Below are 12,928 nucleotides of genomic sequence, written 5' to 3' on the forward strand. Positions count from 1 at the left end.
GAATCTCGTAACTCCTCCCATTTTCCCCCCCTTTTTTCTCGTGAAGATAACCTGTCAACAACGAATTCCGAACAACGAATTTCGTTGTGGTGATTGGAAAATAATGTCTAAATCTCGTAGTTTATCTAGTCTTTCAGCATTTGCAGTTTTCAAGGGAAAAGTAAGATACTTTTAATGATTGTACATTTCATTTACTGCAGTGCGTTTCTTCTACAGTTTCTTTTTGTGTTCCCAACTCTGAAAAAATGCCTAATAATCTGTCTGTGAATAGAATATAATATTATTAAAGCATTGTATATCTTACCATTTCATTATCTTATAATAAGACAGTAATTATCTTACCATCTTATAAAAATATTAAGTAGTGTTGTAAGTTCGTATTTGACAATAGTCAAAACAAAAGTTTCATTTAAAAAAAGAATGTTATATATGTATAGAATTTAATAGTACTAAAGTAGGTAAAATCCTAGTATACGGTGCAGCTTTGGTGGGATTTTGAAAATTATCGCTAACGCCAAAAATGACCCAAAGAACGTCTATGTATATACTATACACTATATTATCACTACATACATACTATATACTATGTATAACTATATATATTCTTTGAATGGCACGTTTACTACTCATCGTATATGTTTCTTTTTTACTGCTCATCATAAAGTCGCCAAAAGAAGCCAAATCCCGTATGCACCGGATGCTAAGCCCTAAAGTATTTTATAGCTAGATCTTACCATAAGAACTGGTTAAAATCCTAGTATACTGTGCAGCCTTGGGCACGATTTTGAAAATTATCGCCAACACTAAAATGACCCGTTTAACTACTCATCATATATGTCCCGTTTACTGCTCATCATAAAGTCGCCAAAAGTAACCGTATCCCTTGAGCACTGGATACTAGGATTAAATCAAGAACTGTGGTATGTGCTGCTATTATAACATGTCTTGTGAATTTTTATTTGATAATAGTTAATGTCGGTAAAATCCTAGGAGAGCCCACACCCTTGGCACAAACTGGGAAAGTGCAAATCATCCACTGGGCCAATCTTTGGAATATGGTAACAGGTGGTTTGGCGACATTTTGGTAAGGTGATAAAGGTTACTAGCTAGGACTTTAGCAGTGTACACAGATAAAGTCAAGAGTGTGCGCAATGCCATTTTTGTGCAACTCTGGGATTTTTTTTGAGTGAAAATAGGTCGACGTGTACATGGATATTGTGTATGTGCAATTCTTAAAAACGCGGCAAGCAGTAGGCGATTCTGCACTTTCTCCCAATTTCGTACCTAATCTTCGTCATGATTAAGCACTTTTGTTCCATGAAATTTCCAGCATAAGCGTAATTCGGCTAGCAGATTGTTGGAAAAAAATGTTGAGTAAAAAAAAAAAAAACTGCCTTTACTTCGTGAAAACAAAATGGCGTCCATAAAAAACAAACAGTAGCAGGGTTGGTCGCCAAAAAATTGCCAAGTTACCGTAATCCGAAGATTAACCAACCACTGCTTTGCACGTTTCTCAAAATCCCCAACTTGAAAATAACAAGTCAAAAAACTGCACAATTTCTGTATCCACGTGCAGATCGATCTATTTTCACTTAAAAAAAAATCCCAAAATTGCATAAACTTGGCATTGCACACTCCCTTGACTTTGTCCATGTACACATTGATAGGCACCATTTAAGTGGGTGCACCAAGGGTGTGGGCTCTGCTAGGATCCAACCATTCATTTAAAAACAAATGTTTGTAAAAATATATTTTTGGGTGCCTCTTTTCGAACATTTAGCGATTTTTGGCGGTAGATAGACACCGAGTTTGTGCAATTCTTTGACTTTGTACCAAAAATCGCCCCTACACAAAGCCAAAATAACAAGTGAAAGATTTGCACAAACTTGGCATTGTGCACTCCCTTGACTTTGTCCATGTACACATCAACCTATTTTTCATTCAAAAAAAAAAAAACATCAGAGAATTGCATTACATGCTTCCTTGACTTTATCCATGTACATATCGATCTATTTTCACTTAAAAAGTCAAAGAAGCAGCCAATTCTACGCTAGAGCCAAACAAAAAATATATAATCTCAATAAATTACATTTTAAATCAAACAATGAAATAGCATAAAAAAGTAAATTTATCTTAGAACTACACAAAGGAAATATCCACGGTTGATCTTTACAATATGGTAACTGGTAGTTTGGCGACATTTTGGAGGCGATAAAGGTTACTACCTGGGACTTTGGTAATAATGTGAGCAGTACTCAGTTCCGATTACGCATTATTTTCTGTGAGGGAAATGAGAGATCATGGGATATGTCATGTGATATTAATGGACGAATTACGGTTCTTTAATCGGAAAAGGGGGGAAATCGGGAAAAAATCTGGAAATTTTGTATTTGGCTTTATTCTGTGTTGTGTGAAATAGTGTTTGTGAATTTTTGGATCCCATGGCCGTAACTAAAGTGAATTCGAAATGGGTATTTATGTATGTATTAATTTAATGTATGTGCTCATTTATATTTTAAGTAGTGTTTTTGAATTTAATTATATTTTAATTAAATGATAGTTATTTTGTGAATTTTATGTTTGTAGGAATTTGGTATACGTTTTAGTTGAAGTAAACGTGCATGGAAATAATTTAAATATCTGACACTAAGTATTTGTAATGGTTGTGGTATGAATTCGTTGGTGACGTGTATAATGTAATAGATGATTTAGAGGTAAAAGTTTTTGGATATTTTATTTATTTTATATGTGGAAATGTTCATATTTGGAAAGGGTAAATACTTTTTCGCGATCAGGTAATTTCATATATGTTCTTTTTACCGGGTTTAAAGATTGAGAAAATTGTCATGTGTTTTCATGAAATTTTTCTAATTTATGAGAAAAAAGTGTACATGGATATAGTGAAGAGTGTGCGCAATGCCATTTTTGTGCAATTCTGGGATTTTTTTTAAGTAAAAATAAGTCGACGTGTACATGGTTTATGTGTATGTGTTATTTTGAAAAACGTGTAAGGAGTATGGTATTGTGCACTTTTTCCCAATTTTGCAGTGAATATTTGTCATGATTAAGCAGTTTTGTTAGATAAAATTTCTAGCATAAGTGTAATTCGGCTAGTAGATTGTTGGAAGAAGTGTTCAGTAGATAAAAAGAAAAGAAACATGTCTTTACTTCGTGAAGACAAAATGGCGGCGGGAAAAAAAAATAGAAGGTTGCTGTAGGAGAGTTGATCGCCAAATTTTCGCCAAAAAAACGCCAAGTTACCATAATGTAAAGATCAACCATATCCACTTACCACATGTAGAAATTTCCATGTCTTCAGTGAAACAAAATTCCATAACAGCATGGAAAAACTTCCTAAAATTATCTGAACTAAAATCTTTATGATGTCGTCGGCACATAAATTCACAAAAATAAGAGTAAAAATATCCTCCGTGCTGTCGGTATCATCCAATGTTTAACAATATGCATTTTCTTCATACAAACAGGACACTTAAAATGGTTACAAAGTAAACCTTCATTTACACGTCAGTCACTTAATGCTTTTCATCCCTTTCATTCCAAATCATACAGAAACTTCAAATTAATCTTACCACATTCAAGCATTTTACAGTATAAATCACAAAATAGCCATGTGCTTCCTAACCAACATCCAACACACAAACATGCCATGGTAAAATCCTAGGAGACCCCACATCCTTGGCGACAAGCTGGGAAAGTCCGCACTGCTTGACATGTTTTTCAAAATCTCCAACTTGAAAATAACAAGTCAAACATTTGCACAAACTCGGTATCCATGTACACATAGACCCATTTTTGTTTAAGAAAACATCAGAGAATTCCACATACTTGGCATTGCACACTCTCTTGACTTTGTCCATGTATACATTGATACGCGCCATCACCGGGTGCGAGCTCTGTTAGGATCCAACCCATACCTTTACAAATCTTTTCCCATCATTCAAATTCACTGCAATTATGCAACCTGTTACATCATAATCGTGTTTCCATCATATTCAACTACTCAGGTTACCATAAATGAAACAACACCTGAGCAATAATCTAAGGACCTGCAAGCTTTACCACGTACATAATAAGAAAGATACTGAAGAGGAAGTTAAGCAGCAACGGGAAAAATTAATTATCACAAAAAAATTGACAAGGCAAGCAACAATTTCAGTATTTTATGAAAGACCTTCTACTACAATCTAATTAAACATGAACAACTAAGTACTACTGCATGTCAAAAAGTCAATACTAATGCTCTCATACTCCAAAAGCATTTCAGAGCTGTACATTGAACACTAAAAATTACTCTACAACAGGTTTTTGAATCGAGATGTGCTTCCTGGAATTTCACAAAAACCCAGTTAAATTCAGATTGCTTGCCAATGGTACAAAAAGTTTTTTGAAAGAAATTGACTATCTTTTTGCTAAATACGAGGGCCATCCAGGAAGTAGATTACGTTTCCGTCTGTGTCCGCTAGGGGCGGGGCTAGCGCGGCCATCTTGGGGTCAGAGCGTTGCGCAGCTCAGTCTGCATCTAGCCGTGCTAGTGAGAGGTTCGTGCTGTGCTCCGTTCAGATACTGTGACGGTTTGAAATGTCTGCGTTAATTGAAAATCCCGCGAGCTGCGAGGTGCGCTCAGTAATAAGGTTTCTGACTGCAAAAAACTGTAAACCGATAGAAATCTATCGGCAGCTTCGTGAAGTGTATGGGGACAACATTATCACTGAAGGTGGAGTGCGTCAGTGGGTCATAAGATTTCAAAATGGCCGAACCAATGTTCACGACGAAGATCGAAGTGGGAGACCCAGCATAGTGACCGCCGAACTTCTCGAAAAAGTCGATGCTAAAGTCCGTGAAAATCGAAATTTCACAATAACGGAACTTTCTTTGAGTTTTCCACAAATTTCGCGAAGTTTGTTGCACGAAATCATCAGCGAAAAGCTTGGTTACCACAAGTTTTGTGCAAGATGGATTCCAAAAATCTTGACAGAGGACCACAAAAATCAGCGAATGGCTGCAGCGTTGAACTTTTTGGACGCTTACCATAAGGATGGTGACTCTTTACTCGATCGCATCGTTATTGGTGACGAAACATGGGTGAAACATGTGAACTGTGAAACGAAATTGCAATCAATGCAGTGGGGGCACACAAGTTCTCCCCAAAAACCCAAGAAATGCATGCAAACAATGTCGGCAAGGAAGATGATGGCGACTGTTTTTTGGGACAGAAAAGGTGTAATTTTGGTGGACTTCCTGGAAAGAGGCACTACAATAAACTCTCAAAGGTATTGCCAAACTCTCCAAAAACTCAGAAGAGCAATTCAAAACAAGCGCAGAGGAATGTTGAGCTCTAAGATCTTGTTGATTCACGACAACGCCCGGCCCCACACGGCAAATGTCACTCGTAAAGTTCTTGAATCTTTTAAGTGGGAGTTGTTTCCTCATCCGCCGTACAGTCCCGACCTGGCACCGAGCGACTTCCACCTATTCCCAGCAATGAAGAAGTGGCTGGCTATGCAGCGTTTTGATGATGACGCACAGCTGCAAGAAGAGGTAACGAAGTGGTTGAAGGCGCAGGCGGCCGAATTTTTCGACGAAGGAATTTCCAAGCTCGTACATCGCTACGATAAATGCCTTAATTTGTATGGTGACTATGTAGAAAAGTAGTATTTGAGTGTGGCTTTCATCTGTATATAATAAAATTTGTTTCCTATACTTTGTTTATTTTTTTATTCCAAAACGTAATCTACTTTCTGGATAGCCCTCGTAGCTTAAACATGTTCTCAACATTATTAATAGTTATCAAGACCACAATTTCAGTTGGCTTAGCAATAACCACAAACTGATTATAGAAGCCTTCAAGTCTTTGGATATTAAAAATATTAATTGCTATGACTTCGAAAATCTTTATATCACTTTACCATAAGAAGAAATATATGATAGTCTGCTCACTCATCCAGATTTGGTTACACACATTCTTACAATAATCTCCAAAGAAGAGTGGAAGATATGCTTAAAAAGTGTTTGTTTCATAATTAGATCAATTTTTAATAATACATTTTTTAAACAGGTCAGGAAGATTCCAGTGGGATTGAGGACTTTTGCAGTCTGTAATTTATTCCCCTTCACAAAAAAATATCAGTTTCAGTATTCTCTTAGAAATATACAATTTACTTTTATGCATACATTTACAGATATGTTGATGATATCATCGCATTCAACAACTTTAATAAAATAGATGCTAATATTTATCCTAAATGCCTCAAATTTAACAAAACTAGCCTACAATAAAATAATATAAACTACCTCGATTTACAGATTTCAAACTAAAAAGGATTTTAAATTTATGATAAAAGAAGAGATTTAAATTTTTATACAATTAAACTCAGTAACTCCAACATTTCCAAGAAAGTTATACATATATATGTTATATGCAGAAATTACTAAACTTCATGAATCTTCTATTAAAAAAATTAAATACCCAAATTCATAATTTTGCATACATTAAAAAAATAAGAAGCTGTCATTAGCGTAATATTTTAAATTTATTGTTAACAGTGATATGAAAATTATTACCCAAAGTTGAAAAGACAGTTTTAGTTGGATTGTTATAACACATAATTTAATCTGAATATGTAACTAAGAGTCTTTAGCATTTCTCTGAATAGGCTAGGCTTTAATAAATGTAATGTACATTTAATTAAATCCTGGCATACTTTCCTTTGATTAAAAAAAAAAAAAAAAAAAGGCCAATTTCGATTTCTCAGGCATTTTGTAGCTCGATTATATGAAGACTTTTTGCCTTTTTTAACTCTACTTTTGTTTTCCTTAACTTTTGGCCAGAATTTTCACTTCAGATTAAGTGTAAAGTGGTATAGCCATCTTTGGTTATTTTAAAACATGACCCTGAAAAAAGACACCATTGTCTCAAATAACTTCTGGTCTTTCTGCAAAGTTTTCACACTTCCAAATTTCCACCAATAATTTGACGCTTAGCACTGGCTTTTTTTATTGTTTTTCATTCGTTTCTATTTCTCGACCCTTGTTGCACTTCCGGTTTTTGGAGCAACTTTTCTCACGTTCTAGTATACCCACTAGATGGGATTCTCTTTATTTTTTGGCAATTCTTTTGCAGGCATTGATTCTAATTGATTTTTTTCTGCCTTTTAATTTTTGATTTTTCTTCAACTATGAAGTCTTGGTGGCAACAGTAAGTTTTCTTATTCATCAATTTGTTAGTTCCAATATTTAATGTTTAATTTGTTTTACAGTTTCACATAGTTTTTGCAAAAAAGAACACCATGCATCAAGTCATTGGGCCTACCCTATTTGTGTGCTTTGTAATTCAACAGTTGACAATTTTGTCATTTTATTTGTTTACTTGCTAGTTTTAGAAGTTTTTTGATTAATTAATACTGGTCCTTTTTTTATTATTTTGTTTTGTCATCTATAGAATCACTAAAATATTGCAGTTTTGAAGTAGTTTATGCTACTATACTTTTATAACTACTTTGTTTATTTATTTATTTATTTATTTATTTATTTATTTTTTGAGTACAAATGCATGTAGGGGATAGATCTGAAGGCATTTGAAACTCGTTTGAAATTTCATTCTAAAATATGCTTAGTAAATTGCGAAGTCTCATAAAGTTCAGAGGAATGAAACATGTATTCGGAATTCATTAATCAACTGAGTTCAAGGGCTTCATAACACTTTTCCCTTGACGAGTTTCCTGTAAACAAAGGAGATTAAATTTTCATGTATTTTTATAGCACTTTGTATTTTTTTCCAGTCTCTTTTATGGCAGTGTTTAAGAATTTCCTTGATTGACTTATGTTTTTAAAAAACATGCCCTTAAATAAGCTTAATTCAATTTTCATTTCCAAGTTCATGAAGATAGGTTGGCCTTTATATATATTTTTTTTAACTAAATTTATATTTAATTTGCATTCTGACCTTTTACTTCACTTTGAAATTATTTGAATTTTTCAGCTTCTGCACAGATTTTTCTATTTCTTTGTCTATTTAAGGTAGTTTCTACAATTTTGACTTTATATGTATAGGTTGCATCAGAAAAATGTATGCACACTTTGAACTGTGATAGAAAATTTATTTTCAAACTTACAAGGTTAAGTTTCTAGGAAAAGTAAGGATATAGTCCAGTTTGAAAAATAAATGTTCTTTCTGGTCAAACTGAATGTTACAAATGATGTTTAAAGTAAATTATTGTGCCCCATAAAAAAATCGAGTGGCACAAGGTCTCGAGCGGTGGTCAGGTACAACTTTGTGAATGGGTTCAGAAGATGTTTACATGTGAACCAGTATTTATGGGTAGCATTATTTAATCAGATTCAGCACAATTTAAACTTAAAGGAGCTGTCAACAGGCATAATTGTGTGTATTGAGTTGAAAATGATCCCCCACATTACTGTTGAAAAGTCATGAATTTTCCTGTTGTAACTGTAGGGCGTGGTTTGTCTCCTAAGGTACTCATTGGGCCTTTCTATTTTGAAGGTATTGTAATTGGAGAAAAGTGCCTAACAGTGCTTGCTAATTCCATTTTCCCTGCTGTTCTGCAATGTACGGAACGAGTTTCATTACCAACAAGATGACACTTCTTCTCATTATCATTGGATGTGTGAGCATACCTGGATCAAAATGTACCAAGCCAATGGATAGGATGCAGGGAACCAATTGAGTTTTCTGCATGCTCTCAAGGCCTTATACTGCTTAATTTCTTTATGGGGCATAGTAAAAGATGAGGTGTACTGTTGTAAACCACGTAACCTTGACACGCTTTGGAGTAAGATTCAAGTTGTGTGAACAGAATTCCCATTGGGAACTTAGGTGAGAAGTACGGAATCAGCCTTAACTTGTACTAAAAAAGGTATCAATGCTGAAGGCCACCATTTTGAGCAATTACTTTAAACACCATTTAAAATGTTCAGTTTAATCAGAAAGTATACTTACATTCGATACTGTACTATAGCCTTACTTTTCCCAGAAATTTAACCTTGTAGATTGGAAAATAAATTTTCTATGACAGTTCAATGTATGTATACATTTTTCTGATGTACCTTGTATATTGTAATGATATACCCTGTATATTGTGTATTGTATTATCAGCAAGTTTATGAATTTGAGAATACAGTCAAAAGTCATTAATCCGGACTCGTTGGGACTTCGACGATTCCGGATTATAGATCATCAGTTTAAATCTCGTAAGATGGCATGCAGAAATTCTAAAATTAAAAATATGAAACCATAATTTATGAAATAAAGAACAATTATGATATAAAGGGTATCAAAATTTACAAAAAAAAAAAAAAGCTTAATATTTATTTGTTTACTTTATTAAACATTTCTTTCAATGTAAGTTCTTCAAGTTGCTTCATTTTATGTGATAATACTTTCTCTTTAATTCTATAAACAGACATAATTTCTTGTTCAGTTACAAAGTTTCGCTGTTCAAGTCCCGTAATTGCTGTGCCGAGAATACAGACTAACTTGTCAATCAAAATTTTTTCGTTTTCTTTAACCTCTCTGTCACCTTTTTCATGTCTTTATCCATTTTTTGCAGCAATTCCACTTTTTGTTTGATGGACATCGAAACATAATTTCATTTTGTAGATCCTTTGGGAGCTCCAGCATCGGAAATTCTATTTGACATAATCCAAAGTTCAAGTTTACTTTTATAAAATTGCTCTTACAGTCTGCAAAAAGTAATAAGCTGGATCCAATTCGAAGATTAAGGAACAACGCAATGATCAACATTAACTGAAATAGATAATTAGATAATTTTAGCTTATACCGTCCGTTATACATAAAATGCGCACGCGAAAACATATTTTGCGCTTGCGCACACGCATATGCGCAGTTGTAAAGGTCTTACGCGCACACGTAAATGCCTATGCGCATGTGTCAACGCGGCGCATGCGCAGAGAGTTTTTAGCTTTGAGGCCCGGATTATGGGTGTCTGAATTAACGACTTTTGACTGTACAACTGGAAAAGTAAAATGTATGTCAGAATCTTATGTCTGAAAAGAAGAAATCAAGAAATCTTTGATAGCTAATAATAGTTGGACATTTAATCACAGTTTTGACTTCTTCAGAAATTATCTGAAAAACTTCTTCATTTGGTGAATTGGATTTCCTTGAAGCCATTCACATTCATAAAAATTTATCTTGTTTACTTAATGGCTTGAACTCCATTCAATTCCTCCTAGTGTTTTAAGTAATTTATTTATTTTTTACATTTCATTACTATTTCTGTAGACGTACACTACCTCTTGTTGGTTGAACTCTTTTGCTTTTGATATAAATGCAGCTCCCTTCTTTGCAGAAGTTCTTTTCTCCTGATGATGAGGAGCCTGCATTAACTGAAAGACTGCCGGTGAACTATGAGAAGCCAAACAGAGATAAATCAGTTCTCTGTCAAAGCTTAAAATTTCATTAGATACCTAATTATAAACATGTTTTTATGGAAAACGATTTAATATATTTTTGAGTTGCATAATTTGATTTTAGGATAGATTTTTAATTATATTAGTAGTTAGTCATTATCTTATCTTATTAGGTAAGTTTAAGTTGATATTACAATTTCCAATGTGCCCACCAGCGGCCGAGCGGTAAAATCACTGAACACTGATAGTTCGGTCCGAGGTTCGAATCCCGCGAACAGGCTGGCTGCATGGGTGTTTTCGTGGTTTTCCCCATGTGTAACGTGTATACGAGTCAGTTTCCCTTAGAAAGTCCTCACCGAAGGCATTCCTCCCCCTTAGGCAGATAGCCCTAGTGTGCTTTGCCATAATTAAATACACACACAATTTCCAATGCTCCAAATTGCCTTCTGTTTAACTTATTTGTTTAATAAACTCAAATCTGTTTGGTACATAAGTGATTTAAATTAGCAATGGGTAGTGTAATCAAGTAAGTTCACTATTACAGATAAATACTGTTTTATGTTAACAGTTTCATGTATTGCAGGTATCATTTATTGCAGCAAATGAATTTATTTGCAAATAATTGGCTAATAGCTTGATATCTAAATTTTTATTTAGAATATATTATGTTAAGAATTGTGATCAACAAATAATTTAAGAACTTGGTATAATAAGAATTTTAACTTAATTTAAAAATTATACTTAAAATATAATAATATAAAAATAATACAGTACAAAGCCTGTAATCCGGACGTCCATTATCTGGAATGATCTATAATCCGGACCTCAAAGCCACAAACTTTTTTTGTAGGCTTTACACATGCGTGTTTAATGTTTATGCATGCGCGTTTAGCACAAAAAATGAAGCAACTTAAACAACTTATGTTAAAAGAAATTTTTAATAATGTAAACAAATAAATATGAAGCCTTTTTTTTTTTTGTAAATTTTGATACCCTTTAGATCAGGGATGGGCAAACATTTTCGGTCGCGGGCCAAGATGTTTTCCTAAAATTTTAAGAACAATATACAAGTATTACAATTTAATTATGTTAATGAGGTAACTGAAACTGTGATTTCATTTTTAAAAGTTTCTTATATTGAGGTTCGAGGCATGATGTACTGATTCTAAGGAACGAAGCTAAATGCGCATATGTCAATCTACTTCTGAAATACTTCTTTCTAAGGTTTATGGTTGAAAACACTTGTTCACATATCTAAGATGAAGCAAATATGGCACTGATTTTCTGGGCGTGAGATATTAAATTCGGGAAACTTACTTTTGATAATGATTTGTAAAACTCTAACTTTGGCATATTTAGAAACAGCTGCTTGAGATGATTGTCAGATTGCAACTCGATTCAAACTGCAAATCTGACCTCACTGCTTCCCAGTTTACGTTGAAGGGCATGGTAAAAAATCCAATTCTGTTTGAATGGCATTGAAATCTTGACATCTTCGTTCAAACTCAAAATGCAGTTTTTTCAAGCCATCTTCATAATTCTTAAGCTTCTCTTCAATTACTGAGGGTATTGAATTTAACCTCAAACGAGACTCGCTAGCTGCCCAGCAAACATATTAAGATTTACTAAGTTAAGATTAAGTTCTTTCTAAGAGGTCTAATTCACCTATAATTGGATTCCTATATGTCTGCTCCCCGAGAAAGAGATAACGCTTGTTGACGTCAATCTATAGCTATAAGTGACAAAGAACTTCCGCTGCTCACACTTTACGGATTAAAAGCTGCCTGTGCTTGCTATTTCTGTCATTTTATATTTTGTAGAACAAAAATAGAGAGAGTAAAAAGATCATCAGTCCTTTGAAAAAAGGAAGAAATAAATAATATTTAAACAAAACAGAAAAGAAGATGGATATATAATACATATCTCTTTTAATTTGCCTCAGACGGAAAAATTTAAATTCTCTCCGTGGGCCGGATAGAACCTTCCGGCGGGCCGTAGTTTGCCCATCCCTGCTTTAGATCATAATTGCTCTTTATTTCATAAATTATGGTTTCATATTTTTAATTGTATAATTTCTGCATGCCATCTTACCAGATTTAAATTAAAGATCTATAATCTGGAAAGACCCTTAACCTGGAATCGCCGAAGTCTCGACGAATCCGGATTACAGACTTTGTACTGTATAAAAAATTTTGGTTAGTCTATATTTTAGGGTACCCCCTTGTATTATCGCAAAGTTTTTGTTTCAGTGATGGTAATCTGAGTATTTTTTGCTGAATGTTATGGAAAGCCTATTATGACATAATTGGTTTTAATGTGTGATTGCGGTGATGTTGATTGTTGGAAAAATACTTGTAAACGTTTATTTTTGCATTGGATGTTGGTTAGGAAGTACATTGTGTATTTTGTGCTTTACACCATAAAATGATTGCTGGTGGTGCTTTAGAATGAATGGGAAAGGAAACATTGATTGACCGATGTGTAAATTTATATTTAAATGGCTTCGTTCACTTCTTTG

At 34.0% G+C, this 12,928-nt stretch overlaps 1 protein-coding gene across 2 annotated transcripts in view; it reads left to right on the top strand.

Moving 5' to 3' along the window:
- The first annotated feature begins 3 nt into the window (after positions 1–3).
- The window catches only part of NO66 (Bifunctional lysine-specific demethylase and histidyl-hydroxylase NO66), a 180,124-nt gene continuing 167,199 nt past the window's right edge, over positions 4–12,928 (top strand). Inside the window, exon 1 of one of the 2 annotated variants that reach the window (XM_085822128.1) lies at positions 4–160. In XM_085822128.1, the coding sequence (XP_085678254.1) occupies positions 104–160 (57 nt within the window). In that variant the 5' untranslated portion in view covers positions 4–103. The remainder of the gene's footprint in view (positions 161–12,928) is intronic. The other variant, XM_085822134.1, reaches the window with a different exon arrangement.

This window comes from Stegodyphus dumicola, chromosome 1 (genome assembly GCF_044657685.1).
Source record: "Stegodyphus dumicola isolate Sdum_Otavi_A_Nest chromosome 1, ASM4465768v1".
Classification (NCBI taxonomy): domain Eukaryota; kingdom Metazoa; phylum Arthropoda; class Arachnida; order Araneae; family Eresidae; genus Stegodyphus; species Stegodyphus dumicola.